The 24,585-nt window shown below is 40.5% G+C and overlaps 1 protein-coding gene and 1 long non-coding RNA gene across 4 annotated transcripts; one reads left to right on the top strand and one right to left on the bottom strand.

Annotated features, from left to right (window-relative positions):
• Positions 1 to 3,258: 3,258 nt before the first annotated feature.
• Positions 3,259 to 24,211, bottom strand: tex2l (testis expressed 2, like). The gene is made up of 12 exons (XM_079657888.1): positions 24,138 to 24,211; positions 18,907 to 20,305; positions 15,982 to 16,182; positions 14,446 to 14,710; positions 13,199 to 13,473; positions 12,821 to 12,970; positions 12,252 to 12,351; positions 10,442 to 10,574; positions 9,785 to 9,922; positions 7,720 to 7,929; positions 5,113 to 5,233; positions 3,259 to 4,114 (listed from the first exon to the last, which is right to left on the bottom strand). The coding sequence occupies exons 2-12, from the start codon at positions 20,272 to 20,274 to the stop codon at positions 3,962 to 3,964; spliced, it is 3,114 nt and encodes a 1,037-aa protein (XP_079514014.1). The 5' UTR covers positions 20,275 to 20,305; positions 24,138 to 24,211; the 3' UTR covers positions 3,259 to 3,961.
• Positions 7,839 to 13,341, top strand: LOC307024078. 3 transcript variants are annotated; one of them, XR_013803831.1, is made up of 5 exons: positions 7,839 to 7,974; positions 9,781 to 9,950; positions 10,426 to 10,588; positions 12,855 to 12,965; positions 13,103 to 13,341. It is a non-coding gene; the product is annotated as an uncharacterized lncRNA (long non-coding RNA). The 3 variants fall into 3 exon arrangements; XR_013803832.1 differs by having other exon boundaries at positions 9,781 to 9,983; XR_013803833.1 differs by having other exon boundaries at positions 7,858 to 7,974; positions 9,778 to 9,950.
• Positions 24,212 to 24,585: the final 374 nt, after the last annotated feature.

The raw sequence follows: 24,585 nt of genomic DNA, 5'->3' as shown, positions 1-24,585 counted from the left end.
TGCCTATTTAAAGTGTGTGCGTGTGCTTACATGTTATATTGACTGTGTGTCTGTACACTTGACAGCCTTCTATGATCAATTGACTCATTGGAACGTTTTGAAAGGCAAGTGTAGTCAAGTTCATTTGAATCTATGCAGTGCAGAATAACAACAAAAGTCAAGAGATAAGACCTGATAAAGAGCTGGACGGAATCCTAGTCTTTACTGTAAATGAGCCTGAAAAAAGGCAAACATTAGTGAAATTGCGAGATCATGTTAGATTTGTGTTTCAAATGTAGAGAAATGTATGTTTTGTTTTGCAAATAATTTAAGGCGTGTAAAGTTTGAGTGTCAATAATTGTGCTTTATGTGTCATTTTAATATTTGAGGACAAGTGTAATATTTCACCGATAATATTTCTTTGAGATTTAATCAAAGTTAGTTATGCTACTAGATCCATTAATTATATTCTGTTTGCTCGCTGAATAAAATGTGCTGAGAATAAAATAAATATTAATGTTATCATCACTCATTTGGCACGCAGTAAAAGTAAATAAATCCTTTAGTGCTGTAATTAAGTTCTCCGTTTGCTTTAGGCGGAACAGTCATTGTCCCAAAGAATGGATTTATTGTGTTTACAGGTAGGCATAAGGAAGCCTGAGGTGAAAACCAAGTCATACACGTGCTGTTGATGGGAAAAGAGGCTCTGAGAGACTCTGGGAGATCCCCAAACCAGTTATATGGATATGACTGTGTGTGTGTGTGTGTGTGTGTGTGTGTGTGTGTGTGTGTGTGTGTGTGTGTGTGTGTGTGTGTGTGTGTGTGTGTGTGTGTGTGTGTGTGTGTGTGTGTGTGTGTGTGTGTGTGTGTGTGTGTGTGTTGCCGTTCCCAGCAAGCTTCAGGAAGAAGCATGAGATTTTTGTAATCTTGCAGGAATGTAGGCAGTTTATTATATCACACTGTGCACTGCCATCAGTGACCAGAATTATTCCCACTTTTTTAAAGAAGAATAACAGGACATTCTTTTATTAGGGGAAATTAAATATATTCAATTTAAATGTATATTTAATGCAAAGAAACAATATCTGAGGTCCATAATCACAGGAAATAAAATATCTACAGTCATTGTCTTAATTAGAAAGCAAAACAAGTACCTCAATAATGCATAAAGTACAATACTTGAGTAAATTAATTTAGATATAATCGGACATTGTTTTTATGGAAATAAAGTTATGTGAATGCTGGATTAAGATGTACTCTGCTGCCCTCTTATGTTTGCTTGTAGACTCGACATTGTATATATTCGTAACAGAAGTTCAACAGTTGAATGTCCTTTAATTGTGATTTATTGTTCACATACTATTTTGGTTATGTTTTTTGTTTTCTTTGTATTGTTTCTGTTCTGATTTGATGTAAAGCATTTTTGAGCATTAGGAAAAACGCTATAAAAATCCCATGTATTATTAATAATACTATTAAACCTCATTAAGGAGGCTTGCTCAGAACTGTTATACACTTTTTTATTCAACCAAACTACTTAAAATGTCCTTTATATGGGATTATAAGAATTAATAGAGCAGCAAAACAACATTTTGAGATGTAGGAGTGAGTAATATCTTCCTAAACTGAAAATGACACACACACTCGGCTTGTTTTTGTGCCTGAAAATAACTCCAGTCTTACAGAGCGACATGTGCACAGTGCACATACACTCCCACACATTATCACACGTCTTCCTCATGTGATTTCATTTTATGCATCCGGATTTTGCATTCGGTACATGTTCTTTTCTGAACGTGTTCTGTTGGGATTAGGGATGGGTATCGTTAGGATTTTATTGATACGATACTGCTTATCGATACCAGTATTTTTCGATACTGCTATCGATACTTTTCAATAAAGTATGAGTGTGTTTGACAGTGTGTCTCTGGAAGGGGGGCGGTAATTAGGGGCAGTTCATAAATCCATGTAAACATGACCATTATTCAGTTAAAACAAGACGCTGCGTGCACACCTCCAAAACCGGAAGCTGCGTTCGGCTAACCATTATAATCCATTTATTGCGTTTATTATTTATAATTATAATGATGGATTATCAGTAATCATTTTAAAGTTACACAGAGACATTGGATTAACCGTTTAAAATGACGTAGAAAAGATCGCTTTTGCCAGTTATGTGCTAAAGTAGCCGTTAGCCCCGTTAGCCCGTTTTGCTAATTGTTGATTTAGACTCTTGGTCAGTTGCGGGCGGCTGGTGGAAATTATTTTAGGTGGGGCTATTGTAATGGTGAATAAACCACACGGGGAACATTTTGAGAAATGACCCCTTAAATTATGACTTCTGGTGATCTTAGAGATATGAGAAGACTGATCAATACCTCCATAATCTTCAGTGTGGTTAGCTATGAATATTCCAAAACTTCCAAATACCTTGTCCTGGACATAGTTTCCACAGTAAACTGTGCAACAATACAGTAGGCCCACACAAACTGCAGAACACCGGTTCTTTGGGAACACTCAAATGATTGAATTCCCAATCAGGAGGAAAACCAGGAGACTAAATACGAACATTATATGCAGACACAGACGTGGATATACATACATATATACATACATATATATTTTAATGTGGGAAGAGGTGGGGCGGCGCCCCTAGCGCCCCTATGGGCCGGCCGCCACTGAACCTACACTGAACAGAAGTCCAACACCAAGGTGTTGGACTTCTGTTCCGTGTAGGTCAAATGGTTAATATCATCTGTTAGTTGAGTTTATTCCCGTTAAGTGGGTATGCATCATTAATAGATTGTTAAATGTTAAGAAGCCTTGAGACGCTGTTTCTAGCAAGATTTTGCGTGTGCCCCCGCTATGGTCTGCCCCCAGGAGTCACACAATAATAAGAGCGCTGTTAGGAGAGATGACGAGTTGCATTCACAGTGGCCAATCAGAGTGGTAATCAAACCGGATACGTCACAGGGGATGAGGGTTCCCAACCAACCAGAATTGTTTAAACTAAGAATAGCAGCACCGTTTGTCCAGCGGCTTAACGGTATACCAATACCGTCCAATCAGGTACCGGTACTGACTTAGTACCGGTTCTCGATACCCATCCCTAGTTGGGATCATTGCTTTCCTGCTTTACTTCTGCATCATTAATTTATTTATTTTTTCTTTATTTCGTGAGCGTTTCTTACCATAATCATCTAATGAGGAAATGTCATGTGTTTCTTGTCTCATAAACATTTCTCATTAGCTGTGTCAAGGAGGAGATACAAAATGGCAAATCTTTTACTTAGGTTTTATTTAATAAAGTCCATCATTTATATCCAAAATTACATTAAGCTGTAAACATCAAAGCAGCAAAAAAAAATACAGATATTTACATAATCTCATAGGGATCATTTACATGTAAACGTTTGTAAAAGGTATCACTTGTAGTTAATTGTTTGCACACTTTATACAGGAATCTGAACAAACAAACCCCAGATTCTCCATTAGCCACTCAAACACCTACAGCGCTAAACATCAGACCTTAAAAAACTCAAAGCATAAATCGGTTTGAGAGCTTTGAAACCTTTAGAGCAAAATGTTACTTTGTGTTCTCATTTTCTCTGCTTCTCCCCTGTTCCTACTTATAATATAGGGATCCAATTTGCAGGGTAAAGACCGCAAGGGGGGTAATATTGAAGAAATACATTTAAAAGTTTGAAAATTAGGGTCATAAATGTATAAAGTAAAATATTGGTAATATTATCTGACTATCTCTCTTCTTCTTGTATATTTAACACTTGTCCAACTTTCTTCTGGCAAATGTATGACTTTAAAGGAACATGACTTTTTCACAAAATATCTGTCATAATTAAGTGACAGTCTCAGCAAATGTAACCATATTTTTTTCTGCAGGTTTTAATCTCTAAAATTCAGAGTTTTTTTCCTGTGAATATTATCCACAATGCTCCTTATATGTGATCATCAACACGAGGCACTAGTCAGACTCTAAGATCTCGGGGGGGATCCTCTCGATGGACTCTGTGGAGGAGCAGTGGGAGCGCTGGGACTGAGAGGCGCCAGGGCTGGCTGTCCCAGAATGCATCAGGGGTATGTATATGTCGTCCATATTTGGCATCACAAACACTTTCTGGAAGAATACAAATACATAGTTGTGACACAAAGCTGAGAAAGTTAAAGAATTAAAGGTCCCCTATTATACAGTTTTTCATCAATATATAATAGGTCTCAGATATATACAAAACATGTCTCTGAAATGTTTGGCTCCAAACACCAAAAAGATCATTGCAGCATTACCCATAATCCCCTCTGTTTCAGCCCTGTTTCAAAAGAGCTGATTCTCTGGCCGTTTCTCAAACTCGAGGATACTGGCTTCCAAGCCAATATTTCAAGGATGCTACGTCATTAAGTTGCAGCAGGACCGTTCCAATGTCCAGTATACTTGGAATTCTAACGAGGCCGCGTCATTGGTTTGGGGGAAATTTCGAGGCTGCACATGGGTAGACTTCGCGTCCTTAAAATCCCCACAATGCTTTGCGCAAGGACCAATTTCAAAAACCCTTGCGGAGAATACAGTACAGTTTATGTTGAAACCGTTAGAGAGAGTGGCACACTTGTTAGCCTGTTCCATTTTTCTTCGTTTTCCGAAGCCGTGGCTTGGAAGCATTCTTGCTTCGTTTCTGAAGGAAGTGACTTGGAAGTACGCGACTACCAAGCCAGCATCCTCGAGATTGAGTAACAGCCAGTGTCTGTTACTTTAGATGAAAATAAGGTGCCACTCCCCACGCCCCTCTGAGAGATATTTGGTTAAAAAGAACACAATGGTGCTCTAGAAGGAGATTCAGGTGATAAGGGGAGGGGAGGGGGGGTTACCTTGGTTGGTGATTGGCTGATGGTTACACAAGCCAAAAAATCGTTATGACATCATAAAGTGGGCAAAATCTGATCAGCTCATTTTCAGACAGGTTTTTATATAAATGGATCAGGACGAAAAGAGAGAGAATCTTTTTTCCTGAAACTTTCAGAATCTCTTTACACAGAGGGGACACATGTTGATGTAGAAAAAAGATGACAAATTGGATTTTGCATAATAGGTGACCTTTAATATGTACTGTAGCATTTTGTTACCTGGAACTCATCCTGCAGTTTCTTTTCAATCCACTCGGTCACATGACAGAAAGTCACCTCCCTCTCCCCGAGTTTGGGAAGGACACGCAGGTCCAGTTTGGGGGGAACGCAGAAGCTGTACCTGCAGAGGAAAAAATGACAGTATTGATCAAATAATTGATGTTTTTTAGCAACTTTTCAGTCTCATTAGAATCAGATATTGGTTTTTAACATAGTAGGTTTCACATGGAATTTGCTTTGATGGATAAAGGTGCATAAATAAAGACAGTAGGAGAAAAGCATATGAAAAATAAGAGTAAATATAGAAAACAATGAATAAGGAAATACAATAAGTACATAACAAATGACTATTAAGCAATATTAAGAGTAAATCTGAATCCAAAAGTGAAAGAGCTGTGCAGTTTTGAAGTGATAGTTTTGTGCAGAATTGTAATAGGTAGGTGCACAAGTCAACAGAGTGGAGTATGAGGAAGGACACACAGATATAAAAAATATTTACTTTCATGTAATGCACACGTCAATATAAGGCATAGTGTTTATTGGAGGATAAGAGTCATTCTGTTGCAGCGCTTAAAACAGGCTTAGTAGAATAAATAAATGTTCTTTTGGCAGGAGATGAGGTGTGAAAAGTGAGTCACAAATCAAGCAGGCACGAAGGAAACGTGTTGCTGAACATTAACCGATTTGTTCTTGAATTAGCAGTTGCAGGGTTTAACAACTGCGAAAGGCAGGGGAAACATGTAGGGAGCATGAGAAGTCCCATCAACACACGGAGGCCGTCAACAAACTGTTGTGCACCGACAGAAATGTTGAGTCTAGTCATGTTTTGTTTAACCATTTTCTGTCTTGTCTCCCACTCAGTGGCGGTTCTAGAACATTTTACATGGGGTGGTAAAGGGGGGGCAAGAGGTCATGCCAGGGTGGCATGGGAGTGCGGACAGTACGTGGTATTTTATACTGTATATAACCTATTTATTGTTAATTCATGCGTGTTCTTAATGCACAAGAGAAACAAGGTGTTCAGACAAACAATCAAGTGCCCTTTGAGTCCCCCAAGCTTACTTCAATCATTTTAAATGAAAGGAAACTACAAAATGTATTTTAAAGGAATTAATTAATGGAACAGGTTGTTTTGCATTACAATGTAAAATTAAATATATGGTTGCTCTGTGTTCAATTAAATTAAATGAATAAATACGTTCATATAGCACTTTTCTAGCATATCGCACAGCCGAATTCACAAAAATTAGCAATTGTGTAAAATGTGTAAATGGTCACTGTTAGAAACGATGATTATTCACGTAGGCCTATTCCGTTTTAATCTGTTTAATCTCTGTTAACTCTGCATCTGTTATTGTTATACAATCCGGTGCGCAGTGCGCGCTATAAAGTTCAAGTGCGTTGTTATTGCTACCCGGCTGCGTCTCAATCAACAATAAATCGTCTTCTGATTAGAAAAAAACCTGCTGCATTTCGTGTGTGAAATCCCCCCGCCCGCCCCAGCTCTGACTGACTTCCCGCGTCCCTGGGTAGCCTGTGTTTATAGTTATATTATCTTCATTATTTATTAACACCACCCACACTTGGTTGTTTCCAGTAATTGTCACATGGGTGTGGCTAATGGTATTTAGGACAGAGATCTAATTCTGGCTGAGCAAACATTTCCTCAACCTCAACGAGAACAAGACCGAGGTCATCTTTTTTGGACCCCAACCTCCAGCCTCTCCAGTTGATATTCTGGGCTCCCTCAATAAAAACATCCTCCCCTCTGCCATGAACCTTGGAGTGACCTTCAATCGCACTTTTAAATTTGATAAGCAGGTCAGCAGCGTAGTCAAAACCTGCTTTTTTAAAATACGACTATTGGCCAAGACCAAGTCGTTTTTATCTTTTAAAGACCTGGAAAGGGTTATTAACGCCTTTGTAACCACAAGGTTGGATTATTCCATGGGACCTTATTTCGGAAAAGGTATGTATTGAAGTCAATGGGGAGAGAAAGATCATCTTTCCATTCCATTTGAATTGTGCCACGAATTACACATATGATGTTTGTCAATTTAAAAGACAATTTTGCAAGTAAAAAAAAAAAAATGTGTCATAAAACTGTGAAGTAACACATTTTTGTGTGAAACCGCTCAATGAACTTCATCTCCCGTCTCGCACCACACACCAAGACGGCCGTCACGTTGGCACATTTCACTTCTTTCTTTCAGAATGAGACGAAAAGTATTAAAAGAGGTGAAAATCACTCCAAGTCTGGGCATGTTGAGAGCTGTACATACACACAAGGGAAGTTAGTCGGTTCATTAGAGCCAGCATGCGGGACCGGGACTCTGGGATTTGTAGTCTTTCTAGTTGCGTATTTTTCATAGTCTTATATTTCAACAGTTTTACGACAAACTGTGACTTTTTTTACATGGAAATTATTTTTTAAGATTGACAAACATCATATGTGTAATTCGTGGCACAATTCAAACGTGATCGAAAGATAATCTTTCTCTCTCCATTGACTTCGATACATAATTTTTCCGAAATAAGGTCCCATGGGTCGTAAGTAGATGTGCGGCACTTCGCCTCTCTATAATGCTCTAAAATCTCAGTTTTTACCATATCCTGTCTGTAGGGGGCGGTGGGATGTTGACGACCAGAGTGCCCGACAGCTCCTGAACCTCCACAGTGAGCAGCAGGGGCGTATTGGACATCTCTTCAAACTTCTTCTTTATGAACTCGTTCTCCGTCGCCTTCTGGAAATACTTGGATTTAGCGATTTTGTCCACAAATCTCAAAATCTTCCTCCCAGTCTTTCCGCCCCCTGTCCTGTGAAGATAGGATTAAAAGAGAGGACAGAAGAGGATATTTAGTGTAAGTCAAAATATGAGGAGAAGTGACAGTCTGAAATGTAACTGTAATAGAAAGCAGCCATCTGGAGTGTGATGTCAGCGCAGTTTATTTTCTGCTTTAGAAAAATTAGCATTCAAAACACAGAAGGCTAGAAGTAACACTTAGAGGTGTTGCCATCTGAAAGTGCTCCATTTTTAATAAGCTGTTTATGTAAAATGTCTTATAATTATGTATTACACAGAAATAGCAGTTCATGGTACATGTCAAATGTTCTTTTAATTAACGTAAACATATATTTAAAGTCATATTAGCACTTATCATTGTAGTATACAACCTTCTGTACCGAGGAAACATATAAACAAACACATGGTGTCACGAACACCAGTTTCCTTTTTTATTTTTGAAATGTCTGTTTTTACTTGCTGTCTCTAGAGGTTTCTCAATACTCAAATTTCCCCTCTTCGACTCCTCGGTCCTCCGGTAGTGACCCGGAAATGAATTTCAGCGCGCCATTTTGAAGGACATCTCATTTAATGCACTTCGAGGACCGAGCATCGAGTATCGATGAGGCTCTCTGGAGGAGCTATAACCGAGGAGACACTGATGGGTCCTCCACGGCTCCTCCGCGTATGCATTTCCGGGGGCGTTACGCACGGTCGGACTTATCTCAGCCAATGACAACTCTGCATGCATCCCCTGGATATTATTTTAGTAACTGCTTGAACGGCGACGCGATGTTTACAGTGAGAACAGCTGTGAGGTCCGTGCAGAAAGCAGAGCAGTGTGTAATATATATATCACTCGGTATAACAGGCCTACATTACTTTCTGTATTTGTATGCTGTAGTTTAGTAGATATCTAAAGAGTTAATATTTTTCTAAGACCATTTAGTGCTTCACATAATAAAATACACAAATATTATGCTTTAGGGGCTGTAGGTGTGTGTGGTACAGTGTGTAGGTGTGTGTGGTACTTTGCGTAGATGCGGCGGACAGACGGGTCTCAGTTGGTTTGGTGTCCTATGCTTACTTTTAATACTTGTACAACGTTTGGCCCATAATTTCAATTCCCCATTTCAGCGACCAGAGAGAGGGGGGGATATATCCAGTCTCTGATTGTGTTACGTTATTATGAGAGTGCTCTCATACTTGTTGTTTATTTATGTGTGTGTATATGTCCGCATCTGTAGCCTGTAATACCATTATATCATTACATTATATCATTATACCACACTGTGAATTAATTAACAGTAAATATATAAGTCATCATGAACACATCTGTCCATCAGACAGAGGGCTGCTGTGCCTCCTGTCGTCATTAATGGACGTCTCTTTAAAATGACCGCTCAGAGGAGAGGAGTTCTCATTTCTCTAACCGCCTGCTGCTTCCCCTCCTCTCTCCTCGGTTCCCCTCCTCAGTCCTCCGCTCGCGTGTCCTGTGGACGGCACCAAGTCTCGAGGATAGGAGTCGAGGAGGGGATATTTGAGTATTGAGAAACCTCTTCTGTGTTTTCCCTCCTGTTTGATTCTGTTCACCTGGTGCCCTTCCGTTTTTCCTTCCCTCCCCAGCTGTGTCTTGTCTTTGTGATTAGTCTTGCATGCATTCAAGTTCTGGTTTTCGTCAGTTGTTGTCAGATCCTTGTTTGTCTTTTGTGGAAGTGGTCAGTTTTCTGTGTGTTGGAGAGTTTTCTTATTTTAGTTGTGACTGGCCTGCTGTCAACCTGGAATTAAAGATATTTGTCCTGCATTTGGGTCCATCTTGCTCTGCTCTCAACCCTGACACATTGGCAGTATTTCTTTCATCATTCACTACTTTATATTTGAGCAGTTACCCATCAGTAGCTGGTGTGGATCCCTTGTCTCCCACCGGGCACTGAGGCTCTGATAGGAGCAGCTCTTCCTCATCAGAGGACCCAGCGCTGGAGGACTCCTCATCGCTGTCCGCCAACACGCTGAAGATTGGCCTGCAGCTGGGAGGATGCACGGGAAGACAGGAAAGTTAGTAACGGGTGGATGGAGGACAAAATTGTGGTATGCATTGAAGCATCAACCTTTTTTTCACATTAAAAAGTGACATTGACACAATGGAAGCCAAGAGCCAACATTCTTTCCATAAAAATTGATTTACACTAATTAGGAAACACACAGAAAACACTAAAAATCTGTTTCTAAAGTATTTAGAAAAGCATATAAAAGAGGAAAGTTCGAACAGCCATCATGTGGTTGGGCTTGTTTAACAAATGTTGTGGGGACATTACTCTGTTTACATACTCACCTGATGAGGACTCTCCCCAACCTAAATTATCAAATGTATGGTAAAGACTTAGTTTTATATAAAGGTAAGTTGAGGTTTAAGTTTTCATTTGGCGAAGGTAGGTAGAAGTACAGGGTTCGTCCCCAGAAAATTGAATGTAAGTCAATATATTGTCCTCTAATGTAATGAAAACAAGAATGTATGTTTCTGTGTTTGTAGTGTTTATGTTGCTGACCAAGGGCTACGAGTTTCTTCCGTACAGTCTGCATCATGACCGCCCTCTTTCCCCAGCTTGGACAGGTTGAACTTGGTCTGCAGGGTCATCTGCAGTGCACCGGTGTAAACCAGCAGCAGTTCCACCCACAGGCCTGCGGGGGCAACAGTGAGAAGAGTTCATCACCAGACCACCAAAATCAAGGCAAAACACACACGTACAGCTGGATCTGGACACACACACAGCTGGGCAGATTAAACAGCTTGTACAGTGATTATTGGGCACTGAAATTAAATTTACAACAAATTACAACAGATCTAAAATCGCCTTTGGGAGCGGATCATTTGTTGGAGGGCGATTGTGTAACAGTAAATTGGAGCAGAGAGACACAAATCAAGAGGTCGCACAGTCACATGCTGACACACTTTCCACTCATCATTGGGAATGTTGACTGCCAGTATCCCTGATTTGACAACACACACACACACACACACACACACACACACACACACACACACACACACACACACGCATGCATCCACAAGCCAATATGCTCTAACTGCTGAAGGTCATGGCGTAGTGGCCGTGAGATTACAACTGGATAAGAGCGTCTGATCTGATTCTCTGCTCAGCTGTAATCACACGAGCAACAGGTAACATCCTCACTCATCTCCTGCATTTGTGTGTTTGCATATTAAAAACCTCTTAAGCCCCACGGAACCGGTTCCAGGGCCGAAATCACGTCATTTGCAGGAAACAACATCTAAGGAACCTTAATATTTAATAAACTATGAATATTTTATATCCATATAACTGGAAAAAACAAATTTAACTGATCTTTTTCATTTTTTTTCAAAAAAAACACACAATGCTAACAGTGAGCCTCTGACTTAGCCCCGAGCGAAAAATGCTAACCTATTACTGCACCGAAAATCACTCCTAGCTCCCTTATTACTTATCCTAGCTGCACATCCAGCACATCGTTTATGATCGTAAAGACACAGAATCTAACGGTGCCCACCTCAACACTGACAGATACAAACTTGCGACGTTATCAACAAAAACGTACATCAAAACAAGTGGCGCTAGGTAGCCCACAACGCTAACATGGCTTACGTTCGTCTTTGTCTGGTCTATACTGGTCTTCAATGGCATTAAAACGATAACAACGATGATGTAGTGAATCCATAGGTTAATATCCAATGTGGCTGTGTCCCCTTTGAAATGTTCTGATAATCTATAAGCAATAAAACTGCAATTCCGTTTTAAAATAGTAGAGCAAGCCATTCCTACGCTCTGTAGCTTCATTGAATGCACGAAGACGACACCTTCGATTCTATTGGCTCTAACGGTCAGAAAGAGATGTCACATGTCAAAATCGAAGAAGGGGGGCCACCCAAATGGCCCGAGAAGAGGTTTTCTTTGCTAAATCTGTCTGAAAAGGTCAAATATAACTTATTTTGCAACAATCTTGATACAGGGTACTTATCATATGTTGTACTTTGGATTCCTAAAGCTTTTAGTCTACTAACTCATCATCCAAGGTTAGTTTTCACTATAAGTACAACATATTTTTTTGACGGACACTATAATTTACAGTTTTTTACCATGTTCAATCTGAATTTTCTTTCAAATAAAAAACATCTATATTGATTCTGACTCTTCTACATCCAACTCACAGGTTTATCATTACTTTGAGAAAAAAGATTATTAATTTAACCCTTTTAGAAGGGAAGATATGGTCATTTGTTCTGGGAATGTCATTTTCGAGCCTGAAACCTGAAAAACAGGCTTGGGGCTTAAGAGGTATTTGTATGTTGTTTGCACTCACCTCTGTGGTTGACTTCTGGTCTGGAGGTAGCGGTGATTTGGGGCAGAGAGCTGCCCATATCCAGCTCAATCAGAGTCAACTCATTCATAAAGTAAGGCAGCTGTAAAGGATGAAAAATATCATAATATTAAAATTCATCATATTATTAACTCGGGGTATAGTGTAACAATTGAGCCTATACTTTTAGAATAAAGTGTGGTATTGATAATGATCTCTACTTTATCTAATTGTATATAGTAAAACAAGAAATCAGTTATCATTTAATTAATACATTAGTTATAATTTACAAGTATTTATAGCTCTCTTTAATTTGCATTTGCATTATTTGTCTTTTTATAAAAAATATTTTTGCATGCCTTTTTCTTTTGTTTTCTATTGTTATTATTGTTTACCATTTTAGAAAAGTGAGTTATCAGTCAGGCTATCTCTTTCATCTAAAGAGGTATTAAACTATGTGTACTTATTTACCTGTCCAAACATGGGTAATTTAAATTTTAAAACGTAACTACTGATCCTAGTATGGCCTTAAATGTAATTGCCACATTAGCTTTAAATAAAACCGCTCTCACTCTGATTTTGCTCAGCTTCTTCTGGATCTTGCAGGAAACCACGTCGGCCCAGTGCGTCTCTCGCAGGAAGTCCCAGAAGATTCGACCAATTAGAGCGTTGGCCCACGCAGTCTGGCTTGTCCCAGGATGCTCTGCTAAATCACAGGTACACTGCAAGAAAAGACACCTGAGTGAGAGCTTAGCAATGACAAGAAAAGTGCAGGTTTAGTACAATTTACTTCTCGGAAAATGCATTTGTAAACTAGTCATTTCTATTTTTCTGTGTCACTTTACTCTCTGCAGATTTAATATAACATGTCCACTGTCCAGCTCAAGAATGTCCCCACAGCTTCACTCCATTTGCTTCACTTAATCGTATCTGCTAGCATGACTGCTTACATTCCCTTCGATGGTGGTGGGGCTCGGTTCTGGACTGCTGCTGGCTCCAGGACTGGAAAGGGGCGTGAACTCCTCCGTGGCCAGGAGACGGGACATGTATCCCTGGTAGTCTAGCAGGGAAAGGCCCCTGGTGCTGCTGGAGGTCTGACTGACAGGGAGGCTGGGTGCTGGAGGGATGAAGGTGGCGTCTTCATCACTGCTGCCTATTCTGCTCAGGCCTCTGCTGCTCGGGACGTTAGCTTGGGCAGAAACGCTGTGTGCCAACGCTGGGTCACCTGGGAGAGTACAGTCAAAGTCAGAAGTCAACTTTATTGTCAATTGTTCAGTTTGTGTGTACAGACAGAGAGATCAAAATACCGTTTCCCACAATCCCGAATACAAATGTATATAAAAATATATATATGCCTATATATATATATATATATATATATATATATATATATATATATATATATATATATATATATATACACAATCAACGGACACATTGATACATATGGACACATTAAGACATAAATAAAAGCACAAAAATCAATATATACAAAATAACAGTCACTTCAATATCTTTTGGCAGCATTTAGAAGTAATTACCTTTTGGTTATCATTCACAAAGAACATATAATTGTATCGGTACGACAAGTCAAGTGAGGCGTTTCAGTTTCCCTTTTTCACTAAAGAATTCAAAGCTACACTTCACATTAGTCTTAACGTTTTTCTTTCATAGGCTTTTAATTTGACAGTTTAAGATTTTATCAAAACAATATTTCCGATGGAATGAAAAATGTGTGCTTTGGAAATTATCCCAAATGTTCCGACCCAGGCTAGCTGCCTCCCCGTATCTCCAGTATTAATGCTAAGCTAATATAAACTAATCCAGCTTCTACTCAAAACGAGAAAAATTAGATTTGTACAGACCATCTCATCTGACGCTTTGCACAATAATATTTCCCAGAATTTAAAACTATTCTTTGAAATCACTAAATTATATATTCCCCTTTAGTCATTTTTCATCAAAATAATACAATACAATAAAACTAAAGTTGTTGTTCTTGATACCTTTGCCCTGTCATGTCAAGAACAACAACTCACAGATATGTATGTTCCCTCAAAAGGGATTGGGTTTAAAATGCAAAGAATTGGAGCATGTAATCCATAATCCACACATATGAAGCATTTGTATAGATGCCTTATCTGGAAGCCCTCTCTTATCTAACGCATTATTTTTCTCATACCCAATCTGGACTCACATCTGCCGGGCTCTCTCTCCTTTTCCCTCTCTGGATCCGTGGACGCTAGCAGGAAGTGACGAAACCACTCTTCTTTCTCTCTTCCTGTGCGTCCGAAGAGGTAAAGGGTCCTGGGAATGGATCTTTGTTGAGGACTTCCAGATTCTGGTCCCTCTTCCCGACTCTCCTCCCATCCAGAGTTCGCTCCGGCGGCCAGTTGGATGCAAATGGGATACTTTGGGTTCCACGTCCTCTTCCGAGCCAGAACAGATGGCAGCAGGAATACCTTTGAGGATCAGTGGCAGAGATTTGTTGTGTCAAGGCAAAGACATACTGTATGTAGAAGACAACAAGCTTTTGAGCCTGAGTTTAATATTTGTTTACATTTGTATTTGTTGAGCACTACCTGCAATTGTCACATGGTTGTTTTGGTATTTAGGTCACCTGTTGCATGCTGGGTGTGGGATGATGGAGGGTGAGCTTACCTTAGTTATCGTGTGATTCATTTAGTTTATTTAACATCCTTAACCTTTCAACTTCAGTATGGACTTTCTTGTTGTAAACACGTCACAGTCTAAAGCCAAGTTTAGCGTCTTGGCGACTCAATTTAGTCAGATATTGAGCCACCACAACATCTGTTAAACGGGCAATGCACTCAGATATCCCATTTTTGAATTATTAATACATTCTAGTTAATCAACGAATCAGAAGTACATTCGACTGTTTCTTGCATAACCTTATGGCCTCTGCAAAAGAGTTTAGTTTGTTGTTCTTTCAGCAGGTTTAAGGAGAAACTACTGGCCTGATTTCCGTGAAACTTGGTGGAAGGGTGAAGCATTGGCCAAAGACGAAACCATTACATTTAGGAGGGGGGTGCAAATTGCAGGGGCAGATACATGCATTATTTTTTACTTATTCACTTATTTTCTCTCAGGCCTTACAAGCTATTTCAGACATTTAAAAATAAACATCACTCCAACATCCCAGCATTAATTAGACAAAATCGTATGCATGCATTAATTTGGTGAATGTTACAAAAAGTTAGACTGACTTTACTTTAGTCCTGACCTACATAACAGAACATCATATTACCAAACAATACAAGGTTTTCACTGCACTTTTTATTCTCATTTGGGGGGGAAAACCACAAAACAAATGTTCCTATAACACAGTAAATGTGTCACTTTACCTACCTTTATATTGTTTTATTCATTTTATAGGTCTTAATCTTTTTATTTCTCTTGTACCTATATGTTCACTTTGTGTTATGAGATTTTATATTGGTGCATCGACTCAGTTGTCTTGTGTCTTATCTGTCAGAGAGAAACCATTATTTATTTTTATTTTTCTTATCATACATTTTACCTCCTTGTGTCTATCAACCTGATAGAATGTTATATTTTGCTGCATGAACCTTTTAAAGTTCTTAACAAATAATCTGAGGGCAATTTCTTGTTGTTTGTTTTTAACTTGTGATGTGTCATTTTGTAAAGCACTTTGAGCTGCATGTGCTATATAAATAACCCTGTATTGTTGTCATTATTATTATTATCATACTTTGCTTTTTGCGAGCTGGAAGGAGCGTGACTTGACGAAGGCGGCCTCCTGGACCCTCTCATCGTACGCGGCCCTGCGGCTGATGTTGTTTCGCGGAGAGTCCAGACGGAGAGAGGAGCCCTCCAGGAAGGAAAACACCGAATGAGTCAGAGCTGGATGGAAGGTTTCTGGGTCGTAATCATGTATTTCATTCATCCAGCCCTACAAAGGCAGGAAATAGGTGTTAGTTATAATCAACACCATGAAGAGGTTTCAAGTGAGTAATAATCAAACACTTTGAAATTGAACCAATCTAGAAGAAGCCATGTTGTGATGATTGTAATCAGGCTAAAAATGAAGTATACAGCAAATCTGACTGTAAACCTAATCCAAGTATTCAAATATGGCAAATCATCCCGGGGATTTCAACATTGCTATTTTTAAAGTAAACGAATTATAAGAGAGGCATTAGAGGATTATTCATTCATAGAGCTAGAAAGAATTTGTAATAAAAATATGTTTTTGTTTCAGCCTTCCAGGCAATATGTCTTCTCTTGCTTTTAACAAACTCTAGGAATCGTGCAGACAAGACTCTTTTTATTTGTATGCAAATAAACATCAGGATTTGTTGGTAATGAGCTGAAGAAATGCTGGTAGGTGTATTTTGGATCTTCAGACTCTGTGTTCAGTCTTCAGGGAAAGTTAACTGTCTCCTGGCTTAAGCTAAATAATATGAGTAGCGTACAAACCTAGGGTACAAATATGAGCTTTCATCTTCTTGTTTAAACCTCAGCACAAAACAAATTGACTTCAATTCCAATCCTTTACACAAAACTCCATACATTTTATAGACATAAAAGCATAGTTGGTGTGTGTTATTCTTCATTAATACGACGCCTCAAGATACAAATGAAGCTCAGCGCAAGTTCAGGCAGGAAGACCTATCACTTTGTATTGCGCGTCATGGCAATACTCGCTCCCTTCACTAAATGATAGGGAGCGCCACTCCTCAGCTAACCTATCACTTCCCTCCGTTCACAAGCCTAATCATCGCACCCGTTAATCCCTCTATATATGCTCTCCACCCCTTCGCCTCCTGCTCCAACTCAGGGCCAAGCCCAACCTTCTCCCTTCCAACCGGACCTTACCACTTATCACCACCACCAGTGTCTAGACCCGGGGGGTTCATCGGAAACGGTTCTTCCCTTCCCGAATGACATCCTACAAAACCTGGGCCTAATCGCCAAACACCATTTCATTCACTTGTTATAAACTGTCATCATTATGTTTCATTTATATAATGTGACCCGATAATAAACATGTATTCCATACATCATGTCTCTCCTGATTGAACTTTTTTCAGTCTGAAATACGGTGTATAGGATCGCTGCATGTGTGGTGAATTCTACCATCTCTTAAGGAGCTTCCTTTTAATTCTCTAATTAACTAATAAACCATGTATTGTTTAAAGCTAAACAGTTCCTTTATAAATAGCCTTTACCCTTGTCTCAAATTGTGCCAATCAAACACCGTGACAGTTCTGAGTCTGCCGCCTGATTAGCAGACACCTCACAAACCTTAGGGCTCGGACGTTCACATGCCAACAGCAGCAGTCAGACTCAACAAGCTGCTAATGACCAAACAAGGGAAATATCTCATCACGGAGACATTTAACTTCCCATTTCCAACCATCACCACAACTCTTCACCCCCAATCTGCCTCACGCCCGGACAAATTACAGCTTCCCCCCCCCTGGATCCCACACTAATTGCCTCTGGATCTGACAGTGTCTGGTTGTTAACTGTCCCCTTCAGTGTCAAGCTCAGCCAGGGGGAGAACAGCAATTACCACTGCAGCTCAGCCGGTTTTTATAGTAAAGGTTTTTAATTGCATTCTGGGCATCTTTTCTGGTTGCCTGCCACCTTCAACAGCTTTACTCTGTGTCTGTAGAAGGTGTTGAAGTGTGAAGCCATCTTAACACTTTCCTTTTGAACAAATTGGTAGGAAATAAAACAAGTTATCTAGTAAGTGTATTTGAAGTAAACAAGCTATTTAAATCCCTTCACTTTCAAAAAAGACTCTTTCACACATAGTTCTAAGTAAATTAATAGAATTACTGGTAGTGATTTTCACTATTAACACATACACTGCATGTAGGAACATTTCCATCTTGTGCCTTTTCACATATGCCATAGCATAGGAGGGCGAAAACACAGTCCAGTAATGGCAGTAATGCAACACCTACGGAGGCCAGTCACTGTAAAACTCAATAAACAAAGGCAAGATGTACCTGAATTAATATTTTCAGAAACATTACCGGCGAGGATATATTTTTGTCTGGTGCCAAAGTTGATGTAATGTCAATAATATTCAACAAATTAGAAAATAAATGGGAAAACATTGCTGTGAACAAGTCATAGATTCAAATGTGTAAATTCAGCGCCGTCTCATGATTCGTTCAGTTGCTCAATGTGAAAGCGTCTTCCGTCAGATAGACTTAACCCTGAAGTGCTTGTGTTTTGAAATAAACTGGCAGCTCAGATTTCCCTTAATATCGATCTCTGCTGCCATTCACTCATGAATCCATGTAGGGAATATTCCCAAACAGAAAATTGACCGCTTGGATATGGAAACAGACTTATGTTTGTTGTTGTTTGTTGTTTGTAAGCTAAGCTAACTGGCTGTAGCTTCAAAACTAAAACGACAGACATGAGTGATATCAATTTCCTTGGCAAGAAAGTGAAATAATAATCATTCCCAAAATGCCTACTATTCCTTTAAGAGACAAGGGCTAGATGGGAGAAAGATGAGAAATTCTATGAATGATGATTGTCTGTTATCTACAGAACACATGCTGAGGAATGTGTCAGTTTTAGATTGAGACTCAGGGGCCTGAGCATAAGGTGAGAATACAAAATGTAACACTTATCAATGCCTCAGATTTACCTTCAGGGTGTCAGGTTCAGAGCTGACGTTGCCACCTGTCAGGATCTCCTCTCCCAGCAGAGTCTGTGTTGGTCTGTACGAAGGATCCGAGCAGCGTGACCTGGGCGAACCCATCCTAATGAGCAACAGTCCCAGCAAGAAGCCCAAAGCTAATCCCAGAGCCAGGCCAGAGACGTACGGACTGAGAGGCAGGATGAAGTATCCGTAGGAGAGCAATGCAACGCCGAACAAAGTCATGCGTGGAAGAGGATGGGGCTGAGAAAGAGAAGAAGTCCTAACCATGGGTGGTTCATTGGTAGGTGATCTCCTCGCCTGCCTATGAGACTCCACGGCTAACACTTGCATCACGTCTCCATCTGTACATATTTCCAGCTCCTCATCCCTTTGATGTTGTCTGTTGGGATGCAAAGGGCAGGAGATATGGTGGATTCTCCCAGGAGATTGAACAGAAGGCCAGTCGAACACCGGCAACACGTCAGCGTCTGTTCTCTTAGTGTTCCTCACAGGAGATTCGGAGAGATTTGTGTCAGTGCTACCTTCACGCCCTAAACTTCTGGAGCTGACCTGCTGAGCCCCCTGGCTTTTAGTCTGGTGTTTGGGACTACTCGCGCTATCTTCTCTCATGATCTTACTGAACATGTTGCTCAGAGGCTCGTGCACGGCCTCCGAGAGTTTCCTCTTGGTGTCCTCCAACTCCATTTTGAAGAAACCCCCTCGCCCCTCTCCACTTGGGGAGTGGGCGCATGGAGACGGCGGCGCAGTGCGAGAGTCGCCATTGCTTCGGGTTTTTGGTTTTTGGGTGAGCTGCTTCCACAGATGGGGGTTCAAGCGGGAGTCTGATTTTGACTGCGACACCGCCGGCTCTGAGCGGGAGATCTCGGTGGATATCGACTTCACGAGGCTGAGAAAGGGTTTAGGTCTGAGAGTGGCACCTTCTTTGATATCCAGCTCCGTCGAGAGAGACTTTGAGAGGGGTCTATGGCTGGGAGAGGAAACGGTTGGGGAAAGGAAGCTGGAACCGGTGGTGGAGAGGTTTCCCAGAGAGCCAGGAGAAGAGGGGGAAAGTGGAACGTGGAACGCTTGGGAATGCAGCTTTCTGTCATCCTCCACAGAAAGCTGCCTTACTTTGGATAGAGATATGGAGGGGTAGTCGTCTTCGTGTTCAAGGGAGAAGATGAGCTCACTGTCGTCCAGACTGTCCCATTCTCCCTCTGTCCCGGTGAGCTGGATCACAATCCCTCGAGGAAGATGCCTCTTGGTCCCTGGGGATTGTCCACGAATCGGGTTTGAGGAAGATTGAGTTAGTCCGCCTCTTCCTCTTCCTTCATCCTCACTTCTTCTGTCCCCATTAGTTTTATTCTCAGCCATCTCTTGACTTTACATCGCACAGCCAAGGCACCTTGAGTGAAATAGAACAAACAAACAAACGCAGTCAGCTACATTATTAAGCCTCAAAGGCAGAACAAATAAAAGAAGAAAGGGATGGAGACATGGGGAGAGAGGAAGGGCTTCTGTTCTAGGCTTGTGCATCATTATCACAGCTTGCCAGTGCCAACTCCGCATTAATGGGTGAATGTTGTGTAGTTTAGCTCTGAAGGGCTACATTAATCTGATTACTAGTCAGGGAATCAGATCCAAGTAAGCATATCTCCCATAGCTGTCGCTCCACATATTGAATGGGCTTTAGAGGCAAGCAAAAATAGACAAGGCAGTCTTTCTCCCCCAAATGTTACGCAAACTAGGGCAGCTCAGGCTCGGATTTAGAGTCTTTCGGGGCTGATTGGATGTAGAATTCATTCAATTTATGTGCTTTCTGTGCAAATGAACATGAAATGAAAAAGCATAGTTTGAGTAAAGGCCCAGCCTTCCGGTGTGAAACAAAGAGATTTCATTCAGGCTTTGTCAAAATGCTAACTCCACATGGAAACGTAATGTTTTCATGATGATAAAAGGCATTACCAGACTCTCTCTGAAGAACTCCCAAAAGTAGCAACTACAATGTCTTCAAGTCTCCCTCACTACAAAGCTGTCAGCCGAGTCGCAAGCCTCTGGTTTCATCTCAAGCTGTTTGAAGAGTTACTTATGTAAGCCTGAAATGTTTCGTATGACTAAATAAAGAACCTTGAACCTTGAAATGAAAAGTGAGGGGAGTCAAAATATGCCTTCTCATCCGCCATGTGTGCTTGTTGTGTGTCTGCAGTAGTGAAACATTATCCAGCCACCAACAACTGACTTCTCAGAAATTATGCTAGCAAAACCAGCAGAGCAAAGAGGTAATGTATGCTATTATATATCATTTTGTTGGAGAAAATAGAAGCTCTGCATCACTGGACACAGGCAGGGAAACGGCACAAAGGCCCACTGGGGACCCTTTTTTATTTGCTGTCTCTCTGGGTCAAGTGCCCTGCTCTTTGTGCAAGTTAAACCCTGCTTCTGACTGGTTGCATTTATGTAACTGTATTACAGCGCTGTGTGGCACTATTTCAACCAATTCCACAGCAGCTGTTGGATTTCTGACTAATCTGCTCCCACCAAAAATGGACGGTGGGGGAGATAAACCTCACGGACACTCATTCAGCCAGGAGGCATTAGACCTTCCGAGCAATTGGACCTGCAATTTGTTGAACACATGTGCATGAACTCACACTAGGCTAAACCACTGTTAAGCTAACATTGTTTTGTCGGGGCTAATTGTTGAATACTAAGAGGACTGTACAATGTTGCCCTTTTGTCAAGCTACTTTTGAAGCTGCTCTTCTGTATATGGATGCATTTTTTTTCTTTTCTAAATGTTCATATATCAATTCAATACAACTACAAGTCACCTGTTATGAATAACCTAATTGTAACAGGATGTGAACGTAATCTTCTCTCATAGTGAAAGGGCCAAATCAACAAGTTACATTTTTTATTTTGGCATTAGCCTACGTGTTTGAATATCCATGAAAAGTGCTTTAAAATAAAACAAGTGGGTTTCTCTGTGAGGCTCTACTAAATTCTAACGTCAGCAAGCATGCTCAGAGGTACAATGTAAACAGTCTGGTGTTCGTCTAATACAGGGGTTCCCAAACTTTTCAGCCCGCGACCACCAAAATAACAGTGCCGGAGTCTGGCGACACCCTGTCGACGGGGGTGGGTGCTAGTGAATGAATTTCAGTTTCAGAAAAACACTGCGCTAGTGGATTGTCAAAGGGGGAGCCTCGTTGGGGGGAAATTATACAGATGGCTAGTCTGCCCCTGAAGATGTCTATGCAAACGTTATTATTAATAATAATTTTTTTATTTCCATTTTTATTTTGTAATCTGTTCACGTTAACATGTTTGTGAGCTACCTTGCTAACGTTTGCTAATTAGCAGTTAGCACCAAGTAAAACTGAGGCTGATGATGTTGTCATTAGTTTTTGCTAATATTCAAGAGTAAGGGAACAATGTTTTTCAATGGGATCACTATGTCTTTGCAACTCATCGGTGGAATCTCTTTTTCTCTAAATTATAGAGCTTGGATCTCAGAAAATATATGTTTAAGTAATAATAATAATATGTTTTTGTTCTCGTGAATGTAGGAACATTCTCCCTCACCCAGCTGCATGTTATTTCATTTCTTTGTTTTCCCACAATGTGCTTAACACACCTTCAAATGTGTTGTAAGAATTCAGCTGTGACAGCCCCAGAGGCCACAGACAGCTGAGTGAAACTTAGAAAAAGGACAACCAAAGAAAGGTAGGAACAGAATGAATATTCGAAATGCACTAGTCTGTAACGTTTTTGAGATTTAACTTGTGGGAGCTCATTTCAGGCGTGTGATGTTTGATGATAAACCCTAACGTAAGAGCTGTGAACTTCTCCATTAGGGTGCGTGTAAAAGACAAAGTGATCATGTGACTGTAGCACGACACACATCACACATCTGCTCTGAGTGAGTGTGTTCGATCAATCCTTCACATTGACAGCATCAGTGTGTGTGTGTGTGTGTGTGTGTGTGTGTGTGTGTGTGTGTGTGTGTGTGTGTGTGTGTGTGTGTGTGTGTGTGTGTGTGTGTGTGTGTGTGTGTGTGTGTGTGTGTGTGTGTGTGTGTGTGTGTGTGTGTGTGTGTGTGTGTGTGTGTGTGTGTGTGTGTGTGTGTCTGTGCCACCCTCTGATCAAACACGAAGAGTAACAATCTCAGATTAACTTTAATTCCAGGGTTTAACTGTGAAATCTGACAAATCACACAGCCGGATTACGGGCTAAACCCACCCCACATTTGGCGGGGTGTGTTTGGCCCAGTGTTGATTGTAGTTATTAGTAACATCAAAATCCCTCAGAGCCCCTTGCTATCAGTGCTCGTATTCACACACTTAAAGTCAGATGCAGATGTTTCTTTTGAGGGAGGAGGACACTGCATGCATTGATAATAGATTTGCACAAATGGGAACACTTGTGGGAGGTTTTGAACTGAAATGAAACACAAATCAGTTATTATATATCGTAGTCTTTCTTTCCCCCATAAAAGATACTATTAGAAAACCAAATAAACCGAACAAATGTATAATTTGTTATTGACGGGTAATGATGAGCATAACAGTTTTTGATCAGATTGTTTTCACCTAGAGCAACACGTGGCTTGGCTTTTTTTTTTTTCTGACATACTCAAACTATTGTGAAAGGAAATATAAGCCATGCCTGTTTTACTCTTTTATTATTTGTTCTGGGTCATTTTGAATGAATCTACAGTATCATTTATGGTCTCAACCTAGATTGAAATCAAAGAACACACTAGATTGAGCTGCTAAAAGAGAATTTGCCGATAGTATATATACCTTAAGTATTTTCATGACTTTCTGTTAAGATCTCTATGATTTAAATGTAAACTCTGGGTTTAAATCAGATAAACAGATACAGAACGGAATAATTAGATTAATTTCGTAAATAATCGACTGATTTATGAAATAATTATTAGGTGCAGCCCATGTAAATGTAAGCTGTCACTAAAAAGGCAGTAGAACTTACTAACAGAGACATAATATAAATGCACATAGAACAGCACGTGCATCCCAATTTATGCAGTGGATATTAACATATATTAAACTCAAATTCTGTTTTATCACATGCACATCACAACAAGTGCACATGCAAGACAATTGTGGCATGCAGACATGGCATCAGAAGTGAAAGTGACTGAAAAAATGTGGGATGATGTCTTGCAAAAAGAAAGAATAAAGCAATATAAATGGAGATAAGGATTATACTTACAGGAAAAATAATTCTGTGCATGGAGAAATAATGCCTTCTGCTGGTTCCCTCTCCAGTTATGTGCGCGAGGCTCCGCGGACTGAGGAGTATGTGCTGCCTCTATACTTCTCTCTCTCTCTCTCTCTCTCTCTCTCTCTCTCTCTCACACACACACACCTCCCCTTCATCGACTGCCTCCATCCAGATGTGTCATGCGCTGCCGAGAATCACAGCTCACCAAACTGATTATGAAGAGCATGGCCGCGCTGCATGGTAATCCAGATTAAGAGTCCTGCAGCCCCAACAGTATCTCACACACACACACACACACACACACACACACACACACACACACACACACACACACACACACACACACACACACACACACACACACACACACACACACACACACACACACACACAACTGCAGTAGATGCTGTCTCATTGTACACAGCAGCTAAAGTTC

The sequence above is a fragment of the Notothenia rossii genome (assembly GCF_949606895.1).
Source record: "Notothenia rossii genome assembly, chromosome: 11".
Taxonomy (NCBI): Eukaryota; Metazoa; Chordata; class Actinopteri; order Perciformes; family Nototheniidae; genus Notothenia; species Notothenia rossii.
This window is presented reverse-complemented; position numbering and strand designations above follow the sequence as displayed.

Coding starts and splice junctions, on each gene's coding strand:
- tex2l (XM_079657888.1), bottom strand. CDS start 20,274: ATGGCTGAGAATAAAACTAATGGGGACAGAAGAAGTGAGGATGAAGGA. Junction 14,711..15,981: donor TCCAGCTCGCAAAAAGCAAA/GTATGATAATAA, acceptor TGATCCTCAAAG/GTATTCCTGCTGCCATCTGT. Junction 10,575..12,251: donor ACCAGAAGTCAACCACAGAG/GTGAGTGCAAAC, acceptor TTGCCCCCGCAG/GCCTGTGGGTGGAACTGCTG.